Source organism: Oryzias latipes, chromosome 12, assembly GCF_053564925.1.
Source record: "Oryzias latipes strain Hd-rR chromosome 12, Olatipes_Hd-rR_3.1".
Taxonomy (NCBI): domain Eukaryota; kingdom Metazoa; phylum Chordata; class Actinopteri; order Beloniformes; family Adrianichthyidae; genus Oryzias; species Oryzias latipes.
Window position 1 is genome coordinate 6,056,875 of NC_136248.1, and position 24,371 is coordinate 6,081,245.

At 39.1% G+C, this 24,371-nt stretch overlaps 2 protein-coding genes across 2 annotated transcripts in view; one reads left to right on the plus strand and one right to left on the minus strand.

Moving 5' to 3' along the window:
- The window catches only part of LOC101159120 (ephrin-A5b), a 91,850-nt gene extending 88,562 nt beyond the window's left edge, over nt 1–3,288 (plus strand). The window contains exon 5 of the mRNA XM_004075074.5: nt 131–3,288. Coding sequence (XP_004075122.1) covers nt 131–255 — 125 coding nt within the window. The 3' untranslated portion in view covers nt 256–3,288. The remainder of the gene's footprint in view (nt 1–130) is intronic.
- A 13,109-nt stretch (nt 3,289–16,397) lies between these two features.
- minar2 (membrane integral NOTCH2 associated receptor 2) lies at nt 16,398–23,979 on the minus strand. Its single transcript, XM_020707952.3, has 3 exons — nt 23,674–23,979; nt 20,613–20,858; nt 16,398–18,936 (listed from the first exon to the last, which is right to left on the minus strand). Exons 1-3 carry the CDS (start codon nt 23,818–23,820, stop codon nt 18,745–18,747), a joined length of 585 nt encoding a protein of 194 aa, XP_020563611.1. The 5' UTR covers nt 23,821–23,979; the 3' UTR covers nt 16,398–18,744.
- Between the last annotated feature and the right edge of the window lie 392 nt (nt 23,980–24,371).

Sequence of the window (24,371 nt, forward strand, 5' to 3'; positions counted from 1 at the left end):
TTGTTTTGGATGAAAAATCCTCCACATTTCATGTTTTCTCCTAAAAATTCAGGAGGTCTTTCCTTGTGAAGCGTCAGTTTTCATGTGTGTTTGACTGGATTCTCCTGCTCCTTGTGTTTCCTCCCTTCAGACGGCATCAGTCATGAGTCACCAGAACCGTCACGGACGGATGTGAACTCTGCGGGCCGGCACCAGTATACCATGCTGCCACTTAGCTCCGCCCTCATGCTCCTGGCCGCCATCATGTCCTTATAGCATTTAGCGTCCAGTTTCCAGGAATCGCCATGGATTCGACGGTCCCGATTGGACGACAAGCCGCTCTACCCTGCAGCACCTCCTTCAAGGAGCACTTTTTTTAAAAAGACACTGATTACCTCTCGCCGACTGGCGGAGACAAGGACTTCAGCTGTGAAGCTTTTGATGTTTATCGACTTTTGTAAAATGCCAATAAGTGTGAATCTTGTGTTACGGGCAGGTGCAGACGGTAGGTGCCCCTGAAGGTGGCGCCCGCCCACCTGCGGATGGTGAGGAGCCTAACTTAGATGAAGACAAGCACACCCACTTGATCATAGAGTTGTTTGCACGAGGGACGCAGTCCGTTCACTTCGATGACGCAGTCTAACCTCTGTGCAGACACAGTCCAACAGAGAGAAGAAGAATGCTGTTGCTAGGGAACTGCTGCCCAGAGCGTGCAGAGGCGGGGCTCAATCACCTTCTCTCAGGTTTACATGGTGTGTTCAAATGGTTTAAGAAACACTCATCTTTTAGTGTTTGATTAGAAACGATTTACCAATCAGTTAATTTTTCCATTTTTTAAACTTGGTTGTAGCAGCCGACACACATGTACAGTAAATATATGAACAGAGCATTAAGTGAAAATGGCAACATATACTTTCCTATTTATTATGAAGTCCTTGTGCTTTTTTTCCTCACTGGTTCTGGTTTAATGCATAAGCTAAAAAGGCAATAAGCAACTCACCTTTGATAGCTTCTAATATAAACTGTTCATTTGGAATAGATCACTTTTTTAAACAAGGTCCAGGACATGGAAAAAATGTGCGTCAGAGTGTAGAAATAAAGTGTTAGTGTTTTGAAGTTGTGTCATTGACAGATGTAGTTTCCTGTTCCACAACAGTTTTGTGAGTCACTCGTCACACATGCTGTACATAAAGGCACGTTTCCTACAGACTTCAGGGAGGTTTTCTCACACAAAGGTGGAAAAAGTTAGATTTCTATCTGAATCTTTCTATGTGGTGGTTTTGGGCGAAATTGTTAATTGTGAAGTAGCTGTCATGTAAATGGGGGGGGGGGGGTGTTTACAGATCAGTCAATCTTAGAATTACATTTAGATAAAAAAAAAAGTTCAGGACCCCGTTTGACACCAAGAAATCTGCCTGACTGAAAATTAGATTTTAATGTATGTATTTAAAAGAATTTATAGAAATCAATATCATACAATAGCATTGCTTTGAAAGCATCAGCCAAAGCTAAAGGGATGCTTCTCAAGTTTGTGTCACATACAGATGAGTTCAGCTTTTTATGGGAGTCATGGATCCTTCAAATTTACCAACTTTGGGATGTTTTTATCCTCTTTAACACTGGCTGTAATAATAAGATATTTTTACTAATTAGGGTCCTTCGATAAATTGTGTTTTAAAATTAGCTAAACGTATGGATTAATTGGACACAGTGCCTCTTTAAGCCCCTTGACGCCTGAATTTATTTCTAGTTATGAAAACAAAATTTCATATCAGTTACCAATACCAATTACTGATCATTTCTTGGTGATTTTTTTCTCTCAAACATATTTTTTGTTTTTTTGTTTGTCTGGTTCCAACATGGCATTGGACGTATTGCGGAAAATGGCGACTGAATTGACTTCATTTTGTTGGAACCAGAAGGAAGTCATTTGCTATGGATGACATCACACACGATTCGTCTAGTTTGATTACACAGTCAATGATTGCGGCTCCTCCGGTCTCGTGACTGATTGAGCAGTTCAATATGATGTGGGCAGAGGGCGGGTTGGCACAAAACACTGGAGTAACTCAATGGTAACGAAAAATATCTAGAAATGTCAAATGCACTTTTATTTTCTCATTTATTCATCGGTACTTTAATAGATACTTAAAGTGATGGTGTCCGGGTATCTATATATTGATACCTTGGTATCGATACTCCCATCATCCCATCACATCATTAGGCATCAGGTGGTTGAAATGTCATTGAATCTCATATTTAAAAAAAATTAAATGATAATATTGGGTTTGATTATTCTCATATTACTGAAAAGGACATGAGCAGAATTCTTTCAAGCATCTAACAGTTTATTTAAGGAGATGAATTAATCTTGAGCTGCAGAATCATAATGATAGTAGTTGACGTCTGGACGGCCTGGTCTGTTTAACGTCTGTCATCACTGTATTACTGCAGCCGTGCCACATGGACAAATAAGACATTAGATCTGTTTTCTGTGGATACTGTGTATCCAGAAGAGTTAGATCCTTTTTACGCACCTCTTATACGGGCAGTTTAGCGTTCCCATAGATGTTGTTAGCAAAACAAACGTTTGATACAAAGGATGCTAACTTTTATTTTATATGTCTTTTATACAAAAGGGGAAAAAACTGAGCAGATCAACTTTGCACCGTGTTTGTGCAGCTGAGGCATGTATCAAAGATGCGCTACAGTCGACTGCACACCTCCCCACAGTATGGAGGAGCGGAGAAAACTGTGCTCGTGGTGTGTTTTTCCTGTTTTGTGCACCCCAAAGCATCTTCAGGATGGTCCTCATTTCTGTGTCAACATCTTCAGGTCTGCAGAAGAGACTACCGCTAATGCACTTGACTCTTACTGGCTGTGTTTTAGAGCAGAGTTGAGTATCAACAAGGTAGTTATAAGTTCTGTGGACTTCTATGTCACCTGCCTTACGTAGCTTGTAGCTAACACCGCAGAGTTTGCTCTCAATTTTTGTCTCTGATTTTTGTAACAGATGTTTTTGTTTATGGGAAACCACAACTGTGCTTTTTTTCTTTCAATCTAGACACGGATGTATCAAAAATTGCATGTTTCTTTTTAACATTGTGACTGTACTTTGTGGCCCTTTGACCTTTCCCCTCTTTCACTCATCCAGACCGTCCTAATTTCTGACTGTCTGCTTCCCGTTATTTCCCCCTCTTGACTTTTCTACAAAGCGGCTATGTCTTTGTAAATACACGTACCAGAGCAGCTATGACTAATGAACACACAGACAAAAAAGATTTAATAAATATTTCCTTGTTGTTGTAATCAACGTGTCTGATTTGTTTTTATTACTAACTGACATGTTTTGAAGTGAGAAGAGCATCAACCACTTAATCAGACAGCCTGGATCCCTAGAAAAAGTGGGCCCAAAACTGTCTTTCGTTATCTGGAGGTAATTCTGAGACTGAAAAAACAAAAATGGAATCAGCTTCAATTAATCTCACAGGAATGTGAACCACTTTCAGGAGCCGGGCCAAGAAAAGTCCCTCTCACACGCTCTTTGTCTCCTACCTGGGTCTACCTCCCCTGCTGTCAGCTTCAATTTCATTCATGCGCCCCCCTCTTCCTGCCACCATCCACCAACCAGCTGCAAACGTGGTGTGAAGCATTTGGACCGTGTTCTACCAAATTTTATGACAAATGTAAGAACTGGTCAACAGCACTTGTAAGTAAATGAGTTTGGGTGTTCCGGTCTCTTTCACATCCACAGGTGATTAGCCCTTGTGCTATTTTATGGGGTACGGATGACCCCACCCTTACATTGACGTGTTATCCTTATCAGGACTATGGTGGATAAAGGTGAAGAGGATTTCATGTAATCCATGGACTAGAGTGAAGATCGCAAATCATTGAAGAAAAAAGGTTCAGCACACTGTCTTGTGGGGTCCAGATGACCCCACTCCCAACGTTAACCCTTGTGCCATCTTAGATGACCCCACCCTCACATTGACGTGTTCTCCCTACCATGACAAAGGTGGAAAGATTTCATGTAATCCATGGACACCAGTGAAGATCACAAATCATTGAAGAAAAAAGGTTCAGAGCACTGTCTAGTGGGTCTAGATGACCCAACTCCTAATGTTAAAGTGCCTAGGATAGCAAAAGGGTTATAGTGCTTTGGATAGCACAAGGGTTAAAACAAAAAGTCGCTTCAGCAAACATCTGTCAAACAAAAAAGACCTGGCCATTCTCAGTAGCTCAGTCATCTCCAGGATGCTCCTGAGCAAGAAAAACAATCCTGCAATGTCCACACTGCAAAATATTCCACCAGAGCAAAGAGAAGGTTCATAAAGGCATTGATGAACCAGATAAGTCCAAAAAAGCTTGACTGATGTTGATCTCAGCCTGAGATCAAGCTGAGACAAAAGACCTTTGGGATGACTTAGAAGGAACGAGAGAGTCACAACTTCTGTCCAATGTCAGTCTGAGCTCACAAAAAAAGCTTCTAAAAAGAGGGTTAAAATATTCCCCTAACACCCCTGAAGCTGCAAAAAGACTGAAGCCCCTTACAAATACCATGGATTCTCTTCAATACATTAGATTGTGACAACAAATGAAACTTTATAAGGCACTTAAAAGTCTTCAGTTTCTTCAAAAATCTACAGTGTGCCTCATGATAGGTAGCTTTATATATTCATTCATTCTGGCTGTTTATTGATGTTGAAGCAATATTTAAAAGTACACGACGCTCCATCTAAATGTCAGTCTGTTTTTTACAAGCTGCAAACAAGGTTGTGTGTTATTGTGAATATGGTAATGCAGCTAACGTGTAGCATGTCAGACTTTGTTTTTTGTGTGTGTTGCAAACAAGGTTGGGAGTTAGTGTAGTTACAGAAACGTTTGTTTTAGCAGTATCAGTCTGATTTTTACATGCTGCACACACAAGTTGGGAGTTACAGGTCTTGTGAATTTGTGTGTGTTGGAAACAAGTTCTAGAGTTACTGTGATCACAGTTAATAAAAAATAGACCTTTCACTGATTGAGTGTCCTTTATAATCCGGTGCACCCTATTGTGCGGAAAATACGGTACTTGTGAAAATGCAATAAAGTGACAATTACCTGTACCTGTATATATTTCGACTCTGTTTTAGGCCCAAAGGGCTTTACATTCTCAGTCCCATTCACGCACACATTCACACACTGATGGCGGGTCAACTGACGAACACTGGCGCCAACATGTAGCAACCAGGAGCAATGTGTGGTTCAGTGTCTTGCCCAAGGACACTCCAACGTTTGGAAAAGCAAACTGAACCTGCAACTTTTGGTTCAAAGGTCGACTGCTCTTCCTCTGCACCACAGCTGCCCCAAAGTGGGCATTAACATAGGCAGAATTGGTAAATTGGTAAATGGAGTATACAACAGTTTACTTGAACGATGATGCGTGTCACCACAGTGTGTTGAAGTGCAAACTGCCATAAGACAGGAAGAGCACCACCATTTAGGAAGAAGAATAAAAGATCACAAATCTGTGGAGAATCAAATCAATCAAAAATGTCTTGCTAGCAGTTGTGAAGTCGTGAGAAAGAAAAAAGTGGTAAAGTCATGTGATCAATCTGAACAAAAGGGTTGGGGGAACCAAACCCAAGAACAGGAAGACTTGATGAAACAAACTTACACCTGCAATTAAAACTGTACAGCTTGATCATAAGCATGACAAAACAAAACAACACAAAACCTAAAAGAGAAACAAGTGTCAAAATAAACTTGTACTACATTTTCAAATTAGAATTTCTTTAAAAACATGACATTGTTGTAAACATCACACATCAAACTGAAAACCTTTGTGAATGTTGCACCACGGACAACAAAAATGGTCATTACTGAGGCGGAAACATTTATAATTTTATAATTTTCCCACCTTCAGTGTGAATTGATGTTTTTGAATTGATGTGCTGTAAACAACAGTGGGAATTTGTTATCTGAATGCTGAGGGTCATTTTTGTCATGGTTTGTCAGGTCCCTGTCCCTCTGTCTTCCTCTGCTGGTCATAGTGTGTCAGCGCTGTCTTCTGTCCTCTGTTGTTTTTCTGTTTTGTCCTCACAGGTGTGCTGGATTGGACTAGCAGGGACTCCTGACACACCTTCATCTCCACTCACCCTGGCTCTATTTAAGACCTTACTGTCCCTAACTCACTAGTCAATGTCATTTCCTTAAATCAATCTTTAAGTCTTCCTTAACCCTTGTGCTATCCTAGGCACTTTAACAATGGGAGTTGGGTCATCTAGACCCACTAGACAGTGCTCTGAACCTTTTTCCTTCAATGATTTGTGATCTTCACTGGTGTCCATGGATTACATGAAATCCTCTTCACCTTTATCCACCTTTGTCATGGTAGGGAGAACACGTCAATGTAAGGGGGGGTCATAGGATAGCACAAGGGTTAAATCAATAAACTGTTTTTCCTTCATCCAGCATCTTCCTCCTCTCTCCATCATGACAGTTTTAGGAATGTGTTTGACTTTAAACCACCACCTGAATTTAGGGAGTGGAGAGGTGAAATGTGGAAAAAGTTCTGTAAGGTACCACTTCCTCTTCCTGCCTGATGTCCAACCTTTTCAAATGAATAGAAATACTGCAGTTGCAAAATCTTTTTTTTAAGTCAGGAATGCTCTGGGCATTTTTACACACATCTCTCAATAACTGTATTCATCTTTATTGCAGTTACTAACCAATCTCTATTTTGTTTTAAACAGATGTTTTTGTGTTGGTTTCAAGCCCTCTTTTTGCTTCAATTACTTAATATTCGATCCAAAACACAAGTTTATCTCATGTCATGTAGCAGATGTTTCAGTGTTTTTCTGTAGTTGTCTGTCTCTTTCCTTTCCTCACAGATGCAGCCGCTCACAGCAGATGGTAACTGAGTGTAACTCTGCTAGAGGGAATTGTTCTCTGCAGTGTCGCCCTTTGCTTGTTCACTACGGGAATTGCACTGAAAACTCTTTCATGTCATCTGTTGGTCACCTTTTTTTATGCAGAATAGAGAAGCACTGCAGAAATGCACTTACATTTTCAACTGTTTTCGACGCTGCCATGTAAAAACTTCTGGCTTATGAAAAGGTCCAAAGTAAAATTAAATGATCCTATAGAAAAGCAGACTAGACTTAATGATAAAGACCTCCAAACACAAAAAATGTGTACAAGGCAGCTGGAAATATCTGCATGCAAACAGTCTTACGAAGAAAAAACTCCAAAGGAAAGAAAGTGTCATTGACTCACATATTCTAATCCAGTGTCCTTTTTGAGTAAAGGTTCACTTCTCCCTGATACACCAACTCAAAATGGAAAGAAAAAAAACTCTTTAGTCTGTTTTAACAAAATGTAGTCATTCTTATCAAAAAGTGTTCTAAATAAGAATCAGATAAACACAAAGAAAGTAATTTATTTTTCTTACTATTCCGTGTGTAACCCAGAGCGGATTTTACATTACACTAGTGTGTGATGTAATTATCACTAATTATCATTAATTTCACCAGCACACTAGTACTCTACCGTACCGCGACACACTGGTTTAAACACTGTGGTTTTCCACAGCAGAACTGAAGACAATTAAGTTCAAAAACTAAAAGGAAATTGAAGTCATGACTCGCACAAACAGATACAATTTAAACACTTACAGATGCTCTCTTGTTTTTGGGTGTGTCACCACTACGTAAGTTATGTCAAGAACTGGTGGTGGAGGACCCAAAATGCAGGAGACCAGGCATGGTGACAGAAAATAAAACATTTAAAAACTGAAACATGACAAAACCTTAAGAGCAACAAAAGGATGGCAAAGCAGAAAAGAGTAGATGAGCTGACAATGAGGAAGTGAAAACCAGACGCTCAAATAGACTGAAGGTTTGCAGCTGGGCGTGGCAAACAGATCATCTCCATCAGTATGTGTCTTCATTTAACAAAACGTTAGGATGCAACCTCTGTCCCTGTTGTTTGACATTTAAATATAAATCCAAAGGTGAGCAAAGGAATTCTTTGATGGTTGACTTTTGTTCTAGACACAGTGGTGAATGTGAGCGCTGACAGAGGAGAAGCTCAGGGACAGAAATGCTGCTTATGAGAAAGTGTCCTGATGCTGGGATTTTCGTCCGACAACAAGCTGAGACACACGGGACTGCAGGCAGGTGTTCTCCCACCTGCCTGCAGCTCACACACACACACACACACACACACCTTGTGTATGTGGGTACAAACTAGACAACAGTGGAAGTGTGTGGGGTCCCAGGAGCCGGTTCACAGACGGGGCAGCTCTGAAACACACAAACAGTTGCTGTGGAGAAAGTCATTACTGCCAACAATGAAAGCAAAGTAACTGGGACAAACACAAGAAATCAAAGATGTTAGCATTTAATCTTTTAAGAGTAATTCCTCAGTGTATGCTTGTGATTGTGCATTATTACTCTGTAGTATTACTCTGTAGTAACAGATGTCAAGTCCCTCATCTGGACATTTTTAAAGAGGAATCTCCATATTAGACCATATCGGTTAATTGTCTCTATTACTCTGCATTAGTTAAAGTCACTCACGTAAACACCATCATCCTCTATTTGGTTTGGCGTCAATCACAACTTCTTTCAGAGTTAAAAATATGGAGAACACCAAGACAATTGCTGACTTAGTCTGCAGGAGGCATGGACAAAAACGCTTCACACTAGTTTAGCAGAGTTTGCATCAACACAAAGATGAACAGAGAGCACAGAACACAACCATGATAAAGGGTCTACGCCATGCAAAATCAATTTTTTGAGCTTTTAAGTGAAAAGAAACACAAAAGCGGTTTTTGAAGAGTTCACGGATATCTCAGTATTCCTTTAAAAACCTGCGTTCTGAGCACCAACCCCTCCCAATCCATGAAAATGAGCGGCATTTAACAATGTGACATCAGAAAGTGAGGACCAGCCCCTTCCAGGTAGAGTCTGCACTGCCAGCTCCACCCCCAGGCTAACACAAACACCCACTTCCTCCGTGGAGCTAGTGGGTATCGGCAAAAACACTTTCCTGTTATTTGCACGATTTGCACATCCCTCTTTGCAAAAGTTTGGACGTTGTTTGTTTTCGTGGGCGAGACGCAGACACGCAGCCGAGGCCGACTCTAGGTTGACGTCATGAAATGGGCGGCACCCACACGGAGAGAAAGGCGGAGCCTCAGAGATCGAGTCGTCTTATTTCCATGTAGGAAAATGAGCTGCGAAAACAACTCATATTACAGGAAAAAAAAATGTTTTAAACGTATTGTCATGTATATGGATATTGTTTACTATAAAGGGCTTAAGAATAGCATTGAATAGGGCCTTTAAGGTAAATTAAATGTACCTGATGCTAACTGCTTGGTGTTAGTTGTTGCTCCTAGGTGGTGTCCTCTATCTATTTCAGGTCATATACGAGCAGATTGTTGGTGTATCCCTTGTGCTATCCTAGGCACTTTAACGTTGGGAGTTGGGTCATCTAGACCCACTAGACAGTGCTCTGAACCTTTTTTCTTCAATGATTTGTGATCTTCACTGGTGTCCATGGATTACATGAAATCCTCTTCACCTTTATCCACCTTTGTCATGGTAGAGAGAACATGTCAATGTAAGGGGGGGGGTCATAGGATAGCACAAGGGTTAAGGCTTTAGGAGGAAAGAGATGTTGGAGATGTCCCGATGCAGTTCTTGAGTAAAGTATTCAGTCTGTGCAGGCCTGGACTCCAAGGACTGGATTGTTTTCGCAAATGTTTTTTTTATTTTGAGTGAAATATTACCCTCGACACATATTCACAAACTGAACAAAATCTGTACACACCTAGTAGCCAGTGAAAACAGATTTTGACAGAGTGACCCCCCAAAAAATGATGACATCACAGGTGTATGAACCAATGTAAAAATTGAACGGACCAAGATTTCTTATGGGGCTCAAAAAATATCTCAAGATCCACAAACGAAACCAAAACATAGATCGGAAATATCCAAAAGAAGTTTTGAAAGGATTACGGGATGGCCACGGGATCTACAGCTTGGCAGCCTTTTTGTGGTAAAGTGTGAAATTTAGTAATTTTCAAACTTTGCCACAACATGGGAAATGGAAACTTTTGTTCAAGCAATCTTCACGAATTTTCACAAACGTGTCGCCAGATTAAGTATCCAACCACCACCAAAGTTTTGTTGACCTTTGGCCACAGGAAGAGGCCGTCGCCTTAAATTAAAAAAACGAATCACTTCTACGCCCACCTACAAATTTAAACTCTTCCTGGAGATTTCAATCTGAGGGTGTGAGAGCCGTGCAGCAGCCACTCAACCAGTGAGGCCAGATCAAAAGGGTTTGGCGAGGTTGGGGGCGAGTAGTGCCTGCGACAATCATTAAGGTCATGTGTTTTAGTTAATCCTTTTTGCAGAGCTGTAGTTTCCTTCATTTAACTTTTCTTTGTCAGGGTTTTCAGTTAAAGTGATTCTTCCTGTTCTAAAACCTAAAGCTTTGAAATAATCCAGCAGTTTGATGGATTATGTTTGGTGTAATTTTGTCAAGAGAATTAAACCAAGTATATGTTTAATTCCAACAAGCAATGATCTTGTACCGTGAAGCGAAGGTGCTTGTCTGGTACAAAAATGTATTCATAAAGTAATGCCATCACAAAAAAATTTACTGTTTGCACTAACACATCTCCAATTGGTGTTATCAAATGGCTTTAGATACGTATTAATGTAAACAAATGACAGATAAAAACTTTTTAAAAAAATGTTTTAGCTCTACTTTCAGTTTACTATCAAAAAAAGAGAACAATGTGGCAAAAAGAACTGTTGCTTTTTTTATGTTTATGACATACTTATTACAACATCCAGACTATTAACAATCGAAAAAATATAACTGTCTATGATGAAAATAGAAACAAATTGTGGGTTTGGGAGGGAGGGCAAAAATCAACCTGTCATCGCCTGTAGGAGGTCCAGTCATCACTTCAGCCCAAAACACACTCTGACCAGCTCTGTCTTGCAGAGTTTTCTTTTCTAATCTTCTGAATAGAAAAAATCAAACAGGAGGTGTTCAATCAAAACTTCTGCTTCTTCCAGAGTTCCTTTTTTTTTCTACGTTGGATGTCTTTACATCTTTTTCTTTTCTTTTTACAAAAGACAATATTTGCCATTGTGTTATTTCTAATTCAAATTAATTTATTTCAAATTAATTTTATTTATAAAGCACCTTTCATGTCAAACAGACAGCTCAAGGGGCTTTCCATAAAAAACATCAAGAATACGATAAAACCAATCCCTGCACATGTAATAAAATAATTAAATAAGCCCCTCATCATAAAATACACAAAAACAAGCACAAATAAAAGAGAAATGACAGAGCTAAAGAAAAGATAACCTAGTAGGCACTGTCCGCCCTGTCCTCCTGTTGGCTGGAGTGTCAGCATCTATGCAGCATAAGCACAACTCATCCCCAGCACCCCCCCCAGATACCCCTAACCCCCAAGTCCAGTGTGCCCACCATGGGCACACCAGGCCCGGCAGCCCGGAGGACCCGGAACAAGAGATGCCAGAGGACAATCATGGCCAAACACTAACACACCAGCCAAGGGTGACAAAACACCCATAAACAGTCTAAAATGTAGAAGTAATAAAATAAGAAAGTTAAAATATAAAAACAGGTAAAATATAAAAATATTAATTAAAATAAAATAAGATAATTTAGTGCATAAAAAAGTATGGAATATAAATTAGAATAAGTTAAGACATAAAAGGATTAAAAGGCATTAAACAAATAAATATGTGATAAAATAGCATCTAAAATATAAGAGTAAAAATCCCATATATGAGATCTAATTAAAGGCTGAGTTAAATAGATGAGTCTTTAGTTTCTTTTTAAAAACCTCAACAGTGGATGAGGCCCTCAGATCCTCAGACAGACTGTTCCACAGTGTCTGAATGAGGCCTCGCCGTGGATTTTGGTCTTGACCCTAGGGACCCTCAGCAGGCCCGCGCCTGAGGACCTAAGGACTCTGGGAGGTTCATAAGCTAAAAGCAAATCTGATATAAAAGAAGGACCAAGACCATGAACACTCTTAAAAACTATTAAAAGAATCTTCAAATCAATCCTGTAGCTGACGGGGAGCCAGCACAGAGATTTTAAGATTGGTGTAATGTGAAAAATCATTTAAATTAACAATAAAATGTAGTTTGTGAGGTAGGATTTAAAACCAAATAACTCAAAGCATCACAAATGTAACGAACATCTGAGAAATATCATGAGAAATAAAATAAACAACAAAAAGACAGTTAAGTTAAAATAAAAATGCAAAGGACAAAAAAAAACAATTTTACTATTCACAAACAGCTGAAACTTTATTTGCATTAGTCTAACTGTCCCATAGAAGCCTAATATTTACCTAAAACAATTGTTTAGCAGTTTAATTATGAGTAATTAGGATTTATAAATTTTGAAACCCTCAGAATTGAGTTCTTTGTGTGAGCTCCTTTTTTATGTGTGTCTTAAATGTCTCACCGTCAGTACCACTCCTCTGTCCATCCATTTTCCAAAACCCACTTAATCCCTTTTTGGGTCACAGGGTAGCCTATCCCACCTGCTGTTGGGTGAAGGTGGGTTACACCTTGGACAGGTCGCCAGGTAGTTGCAGGGCCACACAACCATTCACACACCTTGGGACAGCATAGAATCACCAATTCACATGTGAAGCATGTATTTTTTTGACTGGGAGGAACGAAACTGGAGAGCCTGGTGAAAACCCACCGAAAATGCAACCGTCACACAGAAAGATCCCCGCTGGGATTTGAACCAGGACCCTCGCCCTGTGAAGCAAGAATGCTAACCACTACTTCCCTTACATATGAAAAGCTTGTGTGAGGGTTTGCATGAGGTGAGGGGGACCTCTGCTGGTCACAGCTATGAAAGGTACATTTCAAAAACCAAACTATGTAAATCAGATTTTAAGTGACAATCTCCCAAAAGTAGTGGTGAGTGCTTCAAACATAACACAGGCTGCTTTTACACACACACAACAAAAGCCAAAAGGTTGTTTGCTTGAAACAAGTCTTCTGGTCCACCATCCATCAATGAATGAAAGGTAAGAGGTTCCTGTTATCACACGAAAAGTGAACACAAACGCTGGAAGGACCACGTGGGTGAACAGAGTAAAACAAAAAAGCCTGTATTAATCCATGCACATTTCTGTCTGGACAAACAAAATAGTCTCTGCATGGCTGGTGTGGTGGTCCAGCTGTTCCCTCTCCACGCCAGGCCGAGGCCAAGAGGAAATCTTCCCAGTCAATTGACATGGGTTTCCCACAATTCATATGGCCTTCATCTAGCTGCACTGGACTCCCAGTAATCCTGCCCCCCAATAGAATTTATCGTGTTCCAGTGCAGGAGATGCCTGAAGATTTCAGTTACTCTCATGGATGGCGCAGAAGGGTCACAACACAACACTTTAGATTACACAACACAAAATAACAAACTACAATTCATTACAACACAACACAATAAGTCGCAACACTTCAACTCAAAACAGAAGTACCGGTAAATCTGCAAAGGAAATGCTTTCATTCTGAAATTTCCACTGGGCTACACAACTGTAATTCAAAGATTCCCCTGCAGCTTCGGTCCTGCTCCGTCTGAGAGGCGTCTGACTGTCAGCCGCTTCCTTCCACGTGTTTCTGTGTCCATGTGACCCCTCTTTGAAGGCTCAATGTCAATCAATAACACGAGGGAAACAAAACAAAAATAAAATTAGGGGACTGTATTATTATTGTCACCATGAAAATAAGAAAAATTTCATTTCGGAGAAGTTTCACAGATTCAGACTTCCGGCCTCAGTAACTCTTCTGATAAACGTTCAAATGTGACGGTAAGTATCTCAATCACCTAGTATTAACACCGAGACTGAACTACAGATGCATTTTAAAAGAAAATTTGATCATTTTTCTGCATTTTAATGAGAATTATTCTCTTCGAGCTGTGAATGCAGAAAAGCAGTGAGCCAGCTGCCAAGGGACCGTCAACAAAGTGCAAGTTCAGAAAAAAGACCATTCTGTAAAAATCAATAATCTCTCAAAAATGAATAAATATATGAGATGGTAATAAAGACTCATCAGCATATTCATGCTACAGTCTATATACTATGAGAAAACTCTTTATTTTATTGTATTTCTTTTTTTTTTTTTTTTTTTCAAAATTTAAAAAAGATATGAATTAAAATAAGTCACCAGTACAGAAAATTTAATGACAATAGCTTGAATATCTTCAGAGCTTTTGAACACTTTTATTATAATTCATATCGCTTTTAAATTTGATTAAAAAAAGAAATACAATAAAATAAAAATTGACTTTGTACAAAATATTGATTGCAGCATGAATATGCTGAACTGATATTTTTCTTATTTTCATGGTGACAATAATAATAATAATGATAAAAAGGTCCCCTATTTTTATTTTTGTTTTTATTTCATTATTGAGGGTCATTGAGCCTTTAAAGTGGGTCACATGGACACAGAAACACGTGGGAGGAAGCGGCTGACAGACAGACGCCTCTCAGACGGAGCAGGACCGAAGCTGCAGGAGAATCTTTGAACGAGCTTATGAACCAGTGACGTGCGGTGAGGTTGATGGCTGGTGAGGCACTGACTTCTCTGTAGTCAGATTTACCATGAAAGAACTAAATATTTTACCATTCATCCAATGGCAGCTAACAGCTTATAAAATACAAGAAAGAAAATAATCGTCCCACAGAATATTTATTTTATAGACATGGATAGAACATTCTTATTGTGTATAAATTATTCATATGTACTGTAAACAAATTAAAGTATACCGATGTGTTCAGCACATATTTGACCCTCAGTAACTATTTCTAGTATTTTTCCAACTTCAAATTTTGGTGCTTTAATTAGTGTTATCAAATGTTGTCTGTGAAAATGATCCTAAAAATAAAATAAATGATTTTACTAACACTTTTTTCCACTTACTCCCATGTTATTTAAAAAAACAAACATTGAAAAACATGTTTGGCCTTATTTTTTGAGTCTGTCCGCCGATCCTTCTCCACAAAAAGCTCTATGATCTGTTGGAAAGGTCTTCCTTATTTTCCTTTAGTTTATATGAGTTTCTCCCTGTCAATGTCTGTCTGTTCTGTTTCCACTGCACCAGGGTAGCTACAAAGCAGCTGTCAGCTCACGTCAGCTCACGTCTGCCCCCTGCTGGCGAGGCATGCCTCACCTGAAGCCTTTTCTGCGGGCCTACAGCAACAGTCTCACCGCACGTCTCTGTTAGCATTGAGCCCTGCCGTCGAGTAAGCCCTGGCTGCAGCCATACATGCCCATGGAAACTTGTAAAAGGCATAAGAAGGCAGGAATCATGGTAGAAATTCCCTAATTCAATCAAATATTTTTATTTTATTTTAGCACATACAATGAAAAAGTGATCATGAATACAAAGAATGCATTAGGATAGCACTAAACTTTAACAAAACAGACTAAACTAAACTGATATTCCTGCCCTTAGACCCCCCCTTCACAGTAAGGAAAAACTACTTAAAAACCCATAGGTGGCAATATTGCACATGGAAACTTGTAAAACCACCAAAGAAGAAGACGGCCTCAGCATGGGCGGGGCTAACATTCCACAGCGTGTTCACATTCCTCTGCAATCAAAGCATTCCACTACGATGCCCCATTCTGCAGGCTGCAGCCAGGGGTAGTTGCTGCCGTCAGACATGAGGCACAGCGCTTCAGAGCCTCACCTGGAGTTTCCACTCAGTATGTGATCGCTGAACACTCAAATTCTGCTGTTTTAACCTCAGACACTGGGGAAAACGTGTTGACTTGAATGAAAATGTATATTTAACACAGATCAGTGGAAAACATATTTACTTAATTTACCTTTTTGTATTTTATCACGATTATGACAGGTGAGGCTCTGCCTCACTTGCCTCACCTGATTGCACGTCACTGTTATGAACCTTGAATGGAGACGTGATTAGCGATATTTTAGCCCAGTGGAAATTTCAGAATAAAAGCACTTCCTTTGTAGATATAACGGTACTTCTGTTTTGAGTTAGTGTTGCGACTTATTGTGTTGTGTTGTGAGTTATTGTGTTGTGCTGTGAGTTAAAGTGTTGTTTTTTGAGTTTTTATGTTGTGTTGTGACAAATTGTAGTATGTTTTTATGTGTTGTCTTGTGAAATCTAAAGTGTTGTGTTGTGACCCTCCGACACACATGGCCTTTGAAACAGGAGTACACTCATTTCATGGTCAGTAATAAAGTTTAGGTTGGAGAATTTAGGTATTGATCCGATACCATATAATTACAGAACAAGTATCACTGATATTGATCCCAATACTTTTTCTTGAAATATTTGATTATAGAATAATTTTGGAAATGCAAAAATGTTTTGTTAATTAAGTTTATAATAAAACACAGGAGAGAGATTTTCAGCAACAAAAATGTTTGTTAACTAATTACAACATACTGAACTTAACTTGCAAACATAGAACACTTATATTAATAATAGAATACTACAATAATAAAAGAGAAAACAGTAACTTGTGCAAAATTACTACAATGTAACAAAAAACAGCACCACATACATGTATCTTGAAATAAAGACAATAATAAAATTACAAAGTCACTAGTAAAACAAAAAGTAGACAAAAGCAACACTGTTATAAATTTTAGTTAAAGTCCCATTAGTTTACACACACTCAGCAGTGTGAAATGTGTTTTACACATTTGACTACTGGGGGAACGGTGAGCTGCAGACACAGCTGGGAACCATTCAGTGGTTTAACCAAATATAAAAGTATCAAGAACACAGCAAAAAATAATGCCATCAGTGCAAATATGTGGCTCTTTAATGACTCTCTCAGCTCTCTGATGATGAAGCAGGGAGGCGAGGGGCAAGGTGTGAGCAGCAGGGCGCGGGGGGGGGGGGTGAACTGACAGACAGATTTGCCAGATTGGGCTGATTCCCCCTCAAATCAGGTGGGTTTTTGCTTAAATTGCATGAACTCCATAAGTAAATTCAAGCTCATTACTGTAAGTATTAAAGAAAAACTGCAAAGTATCAAAAGTATTGATCTCATCACCCTAGTATTGATACTTCATCTCGGTATCCATACTATTTATATTCAGATCAAGTATCAATACTCAAGCCTAATAAATTGCAACTTAAATATAAAAAATATAAAATACAATTTCTACAATCACCCGCCACTTTATTAGGTACACCTTGCTTGGGCTGGACCCACTTTTTTTCTTCAGAACAGCCTTAATCCTTGGTGGCTCACTAGGTTGACCAGCCCACTGAGTGCCCACTCGAGTCAATGTGGGCAAACACAAGTGGGGCCACCACGGAAACTGTGAACAAACTCATTTGGGGCCCACATTTTCTGCCCACTTTTAAACCATATGGGCCTTAGCCTTGCTGGCTGGGTGTGGTCATATAGGGATGGACATGGTCAGCAACATTACTCAAGAAGGCAGTAGTGTTGGAATCATGCTCAACTAGTACTTAGGGGTCCAAATGTGCGTAGAAAAAATAAAGCCTGACCCATTGATAGGATGGATCCATGGTTTCATGTTGTTAATGCCAAATCTTGAGCCTATCATCCAAATGTGGCAGCGGAAATGGAAACTCGTCAGACCAGACATTTTTTTTTCAATCTCCTAATGTCACATTTTGGTGAGTGTGTGAATTGTAGCCTCTGATTCCCGTTCTTAGCTGACAGGAATGGCACCCGATGTGGTCTTCTGCTGCTGTAGTCCATCTGCCTCAAGGTTGGACGTGTTGTGCATTCAGAGATGCTCTTACAGACCTCGGTTGGAACCAGTGGTCATTTTGAGTTACTATTGCCTTTCTCTCAGCTGGAACCAGTCTGGCCATTCTCTTCTGACCTCTGGCATCAACAAGGTATTTTTGTCCACAGAACTGCTACTCACTGGATATTTTCTCTTTTTTGGACCATTCTCTGTAAAACCCTATAGATGGTTGTGGGTGAAAATCCCGGTAGATCAGCAGTTTCTAAAATACACAGACCGGGCCCGTCTGGCTCCAACAATAATGCCACATTCAAAGTCACTTCAATCACCTTTCTTCTCCATTCTGATGCTCTGAACTGCAGCAGATTGTCTTGACCATGTGTACACGCCTAAATGCATTGAGTTGCTGCCATGTGATTGGCTGATTTGAAATTGTCATTAATGAGCAGTTAATGCCTAAAAAGTGGCCAGTGAGTGCAATTCAACAATAAATTTCCAAAACAGTTAAATCTATTCCTAAGTGGTCAAGGGGCAAAATGGACCAAGTTTTGTCATTAATTTTTATAGAACAGCATCCAATCCAGGAACCCCAAATCCATATGTCACCATGCTCCTATAATGTCCTCTACAAGATCTGTGATAGAAAGTTGGCTTAAAAGGGCTTGTGAGGATAATCAAATCAGATCCATCCTATGCTGTGCTTTCCATCTGCAAATAAAAATTTCCCTTGAATTTAAAATAGAGCAAACGTTTCCAACATCTCATGGTCAGGTTTACACTCATTGGGATTTCTCTCAAAAATATGCATTGAAAAAGTTTCAAAATGCAGAATTTTCTAGAACTCTCCATTTGGAGGGCTAAATGTTGGGCCAGGGAGAAGCCGTAGGGGTAAGGGAAGAATTCAGATTCGGCCATTGCGTTACCTGCCGGGAAACGTTATTATGTACAAACTAAGCTGTAAATACAGACAACACTTGATCAGTTGTTACGCAGAACCAAAACTGGCACAATAATGACAACCAGAGCTCCACAAACAAATAAAAAAACCAAGGAAAGAATTTTACAAAGTTTTTTCTTTCTCTCCTCAGCTTCTTTTCTTTTGAGTAAAGAGTCAAATCCTGGCGTGTAAAGATCTTCAAGCCAAAAGTCCAAATCTTTAGGAGTATTTTCCTGCAATAGGAAAACAACATGAAATAAATCAAAGTACATTTAGTTTATTATTTTGGCTACAAATACAAGGATCTGCATTCATAACTGTCAAACCACAATCACAACAGGTGTTTGAGCAACAACTTCCAATGAAAAGTCTGCGTAACGCAAATAACCACGCATTTTGGGCTTCCGTGATTTTAAACACTTTGATTATTCACACCTTGTCTCTTCCAACTGTAGGTGTGATAAACAGAATGTCCCACAAGGGGGGGGACAATCCCCAGACCTATGATTGTCAAAGGTCTGGGAAAATGCAGACAGTTGTGTCAGGAAGGACATCCAAAAAACCCAAAGCAAGATCAGTCATGGATATCAGATACAAAACTAAAGATAGGGTGATGGTTCTAAAGTGGAAGTTGTGAAGTACAATGTTATTGTCGTGCCCCCCAGGTAGAGTATGAGCCAGGGCAGAAGGAGAGCATCTGAAGGGAGATAAATGAAGTGTGTGTTTCCAGAACAGTATAACAGGTTGTGATTTGACACTTCACCTTCAGTGTACAGGTTGAATGTATTAGTTTCTTTGTCATTCCTTGCTTGAAAGTAAAACTCCAAAAGTTAGGTTTTTGACAGTTGAGTCTTATCGGGTATACTTTTTACTTCTGGAAACGGGGTACAAAGTACTAACCTCGATTTTTGCGTTTTGGTTACATATAAGATTGTGAATTACAAAACATCAACATAAAACTAAAAATTCAAAATATTTTTTTTAATTTTCCAATAAGCAAGTAACAATTACAAAAATACTCTGTTGACTCATACTAAGCCTGGTGTAATGTTGTACAACAATAAATACTAAATCTTTCTTATATTTTGCTCAACAATTGTTGCACTTTCCATATAAACATACCGGCATGCAGTAGGAAAGCAGCAATTCACTTGATTCAGTTTAATAATGTAACATATAGGATTTGGTTTTCGATTGAGAATAGTTCCCTCCCAAGAACTGCCATGTTTTTTTTATCACAGTCCTTTTTCAGAAAAAGTTTCCTGACAGGTGATGGAGAAGTTTGACGTTCAGTACAGGAATACAAGAGAACAGATGGTGGTGGACTTTGGTAAAAGAAAGGAAATACCAGTGGTGAAGACAATGTTTCACAAAAGAGAGGGAGGATCACAGGCAGATAAAATTTAGCCCATTACAGTGCGATGGTGAAAATACAGCTACCCAAACTGCTCTCGCCCCTTCATATAACACTGACAAATAAACTGTAAAATGGTTTTATGTCTTTGTGCTGTTTCCAATTCAAGTTATTTGATATGGCAAGGTATTTTGCAGTGTTTTATTAATACAACTAAACTGTGATCTTAACTGGCCTCTGAGCTGTGCTCCAACAAAACCTGAACGGTCTGAACTTGAGCTTGTATTCATATTTAATTGAAAAACCAAAAAGAATTTTAGAGAATTCTCTACATTTCATGATTTTTTATCTGACGTGTTCTTTTGCGCATTTCATTTATTTACCGTTTGGCTGTGAAGCAGTTGGAATTGCACTGGCCTTACATCTGAGAATTATAGGGTTTTTTGCTTGAATAAACTTAAAAAGGCACATCTTTTACCAGTGAAATCCATTTCATAAATTGTTCACAACACAAAGTCTAATTGATACTAGTCCTTTTTCTTAACAACAAGTTACCTTTAAATAGTTTGTTAGGTGCCGATGGATAGTTTGGGTGTGATAGTCTTTGATAGTCCAAGAAGGCTTGGGCTTTTCCATCTCCCTGTCTTCCTTTGGGGCTATGTCTGAGTACAGCGGATTTGTCTTGATGTTTGATGTCAGAGTGAATGGAGTGATGTGCTTTTCCAAGTGTTTGTCCACAAATGCCACAGATCTGCCTTGGGTTGGGGGCCCCCTGTCCTCTGCTTTTATCGTTTTCTCCCACTGTGAAAACAGAAGAAAAGCTCTCAGCACAACAATTTAGTCAACTCTCTTTTAACTTTTTCCATTCCTTATTATTATTATTATTATTATTATTATTGTTGTTATTATTTTCTAGCTCAGCCTACTTTCAGCTCAGCAAATGTATTCAACAATGATTAAACAAGCACCTCTTTGAAGACTTCCTGTCAAAGTCCAGTTAAACCTCTGAGCATCCCTTGGCTTAATGGCAAGACAGGTTACAGAGGGAACATGCTTGGGCACATAACAGCTCAATTTTCTAATACCTTTGGGAGTCACTGGGTTGCTGGAGCCTATCCCAGCACTGTTGAGTTAATGCAGGGCGCACTTGTGATGGCTCAGCTCAGTAATCACATTATCACATTTAATTATAACTTATTACCAAGCACAAAAGGTTTTTTTCAATTCATTACCTACCAGGGTAAGCAAAAAATCCTTCTAAACTTACTGTACAGTTTTGTTCAAATGCTTAGCCTAAAGAAAACCTTAAACTTGTCTTTTGAATGTTGGTGTTTCAGAGAATCTCACTTTTTACACAGATCTTTATTCTCACTAAACATAAACAACAAAATTGGATTGATACCAATCACAGTGTAGGGCCACATCTAACTAAAATCACATGCACAACAATAAAGTAACAAAGTCGATTAAAATAGCTGAATTAAAATCGAAATAATCCAGTTTACAAAAAACATTTTATTTAAAAAAGCAAAAGTAAAACATTTTTACATTGTTTTACAAAAAACAGTCAGATACCACTAAAAGAAATGTTACTAGGACTCCCATCCTTGTTACTAACGTAATAAAATGCAGTCTGACACCGCCACACGTTAGCTCTGTAAGCGTATTCACCATAACACCCAACCAAACATTTTGACAAAGCATAACTATGTTAATATTGATTCGACATCAGTAAATACAACCAGAATTAATCCATTTATAAGGTACTCCTGCTTATAAGTGCAACTTCTGGCGCGGAAAATATTGTACCTGTACTACTGAACGTATTACAGATTTTCTGCAGTGTTATTGTAATTGTTATTGTACTCAGAGACGAGTAAAACGTGAACCAGTTTCAGCTTAAAGTAAAATTGCATTTTATCTTGATATTGAAGGTAGGTTAAATAAAAGCTTCCCTTTACTCTGCCCTTAAAGACAAAAAAAAGTCTCAGCACAATGTGAGGTCATCTGCACCACTGATAGAACATGATACTTTGGTGAGTATTGCTGTGGAGCTGCAGAACCAAGTCAAAAGTAGAGGAAAGTATTTTGAAATCCTGGATAATGGTGGCAGTGGAGGAACCGACTTCTGTTTGGATAATGACAGACTTTGTAAACAGCTTTGGGCAGTGAAACAGAATTGATGGTTCTAGATAAAGTCAGACAAACTACTGCAACTGTAACCCACTCCATTCCTTCCATCAGCCACCGGGGTAAAAATAAAACCCTGGCTCGTATTAAGAGGTGGTTTCACTGGCCTAGTCTACAGAAACATGTCACCAAATTTAGTAAAGGATCCCTACATGAGCTATTAACCCTTGTGCTATCCTATGGGGTCAAGATGACCATTGATGTGTTCTCCCTACCATGACAAAGGTGGATAAAGGTGGAGAGGATTTCATGTCATCCATGGAAACCAGTGAAGATCACAAATCATTGAAGAAAAAAGTTCAGCGCACTGTCTAGTGGGTCTAGATGACCCCCTTCCAATGTTAAAGTGCCTGGGAAAGCACAAGGGTTAAAAATATCCTTCAAAGTTTTTCAGTCATCATCAAACCTTTTAAATGCCTTTAAATGAGCACTGAGGCTCTAGTAAAAAGTAATAAATCTGGCTACTAGTTTAATTATTTAGTTAGTTGTTAATGATTATACAACAAAGCCTCCTATATTAAAGCCCATTTGGGTCAAAACCTTTTTATCCAAGGTAAACAGTTTGAAGGATGGATCTTTTGTGTACATGGAAACTAACCAAGGTAGACATCATATTTCCAAACTCTTCAAAAGTGTGTATTTGTTGCTGGGCACCAAAGACCTGAAAACAAAACCATATCTTTTCAAACCAATGGATTAACTACAATAATTCAGATGGGATGTTCAGTTATCTCCCAAACATTTCAGGAATGTCATCCAAATGACTCAAAATAGTGTTTGTTGGTGCTGTAAGCACAACTGCATAAAATTCATTTTAATCTGCCATTTGTGTTGACTTCCTGACCATTTACATTTCATCATAAAGCAAAATAGTAAACAACTACAACCAGGAAGAATTGTGGGACTGGCATGTTAGGCCTGCTTTATCCAGAAAAGCCGTTTACTATGCAAAGTTGTATGCAGAATGTTGTGTAAATGTTGTGAGAAGACCATAATGGACATGGTGCATAATTTATATTTCCTTATTTTGTCTCTCCTTAGCAGTGCCATGAGAAAACAAAAACTTATTCCATTTTGTCTTTTTCTTCCAACATTTTAACTTCATCTGTATTTGCAAATTAACAATGACTGCTGTTTGCCAGTTCACATACAAAGATCTACAGTCAATCACTTGCCACACACAACATTGACTAGAAGCCTGCCTGTTACACCCCTTATGATGAAGGAATTCTAATAATTTGAAATAAATTGAATCTAAAACATATCTAAGTTTTTGTTTTAGACTGAGTTATATGGAAGTCTGTTTGAAATATTCAAGCAATATGGATAGTTAGTCTGAGTAGCGATGGTAAAAAAATGTCTCTTTGGAAGTAGAGAAGACACAAGGTCACAATTACTCTTAAACAGAATGTGGTATTGAGGGTACCTGAGAATAGATCCCGTTCTGCCATCGTTTCTGGTTGGACATAAAGGTTCCCATCTGGAACACACCCTGCATTGCCCCCAATGTCCCAACATTCAGCTGGAGGAACTTGTCAGGGTGGTTGCTATTAGGAAAAACAGAAATGTCCATCTTGCCTCAGCTGTTCTTGTTCTCCAACTACTTGGTTTTCCTGCCTCGCCTGTTGGCTGTTCATCAGGATGCACATGCTCAACACAGCTTGTAAACTTGGTAATAATTCATGAAACGCAAGGGACACGTGATAGGCAATATCAGTTGCAGGGCAGGTAATCCAACCCAAGGATCAAGAAAAGGACGTTAAAAGCAACACAGATCCAAAAGATAAAGAAACTGAATGTATTCATGTATCTAACAAAAGTGCCATATTAGTGCATGAAATATGTCACCAACTCAGTGTTCTGGTGACGACATGTCTGCCTTGATGCCTAAAGATTGAGGGTTTGTATCCACAACTCTCACAACACCAAGCACACAAGGCAGTCTAAAAGGGGCAACCTGGGGTGCTTGGTGTCAGTTGAGACACCAATGAAATTGCTCAAGAATAGCGAACAAGACATTAGGTGAGCCTGCATGGAGGGAGGCAAAACATGATGTGTTGTGAAGACACCCTTTAAACCTAGAACATTTGGAGGAAGTGGTGATGTTGGCCAACGTATCTTATC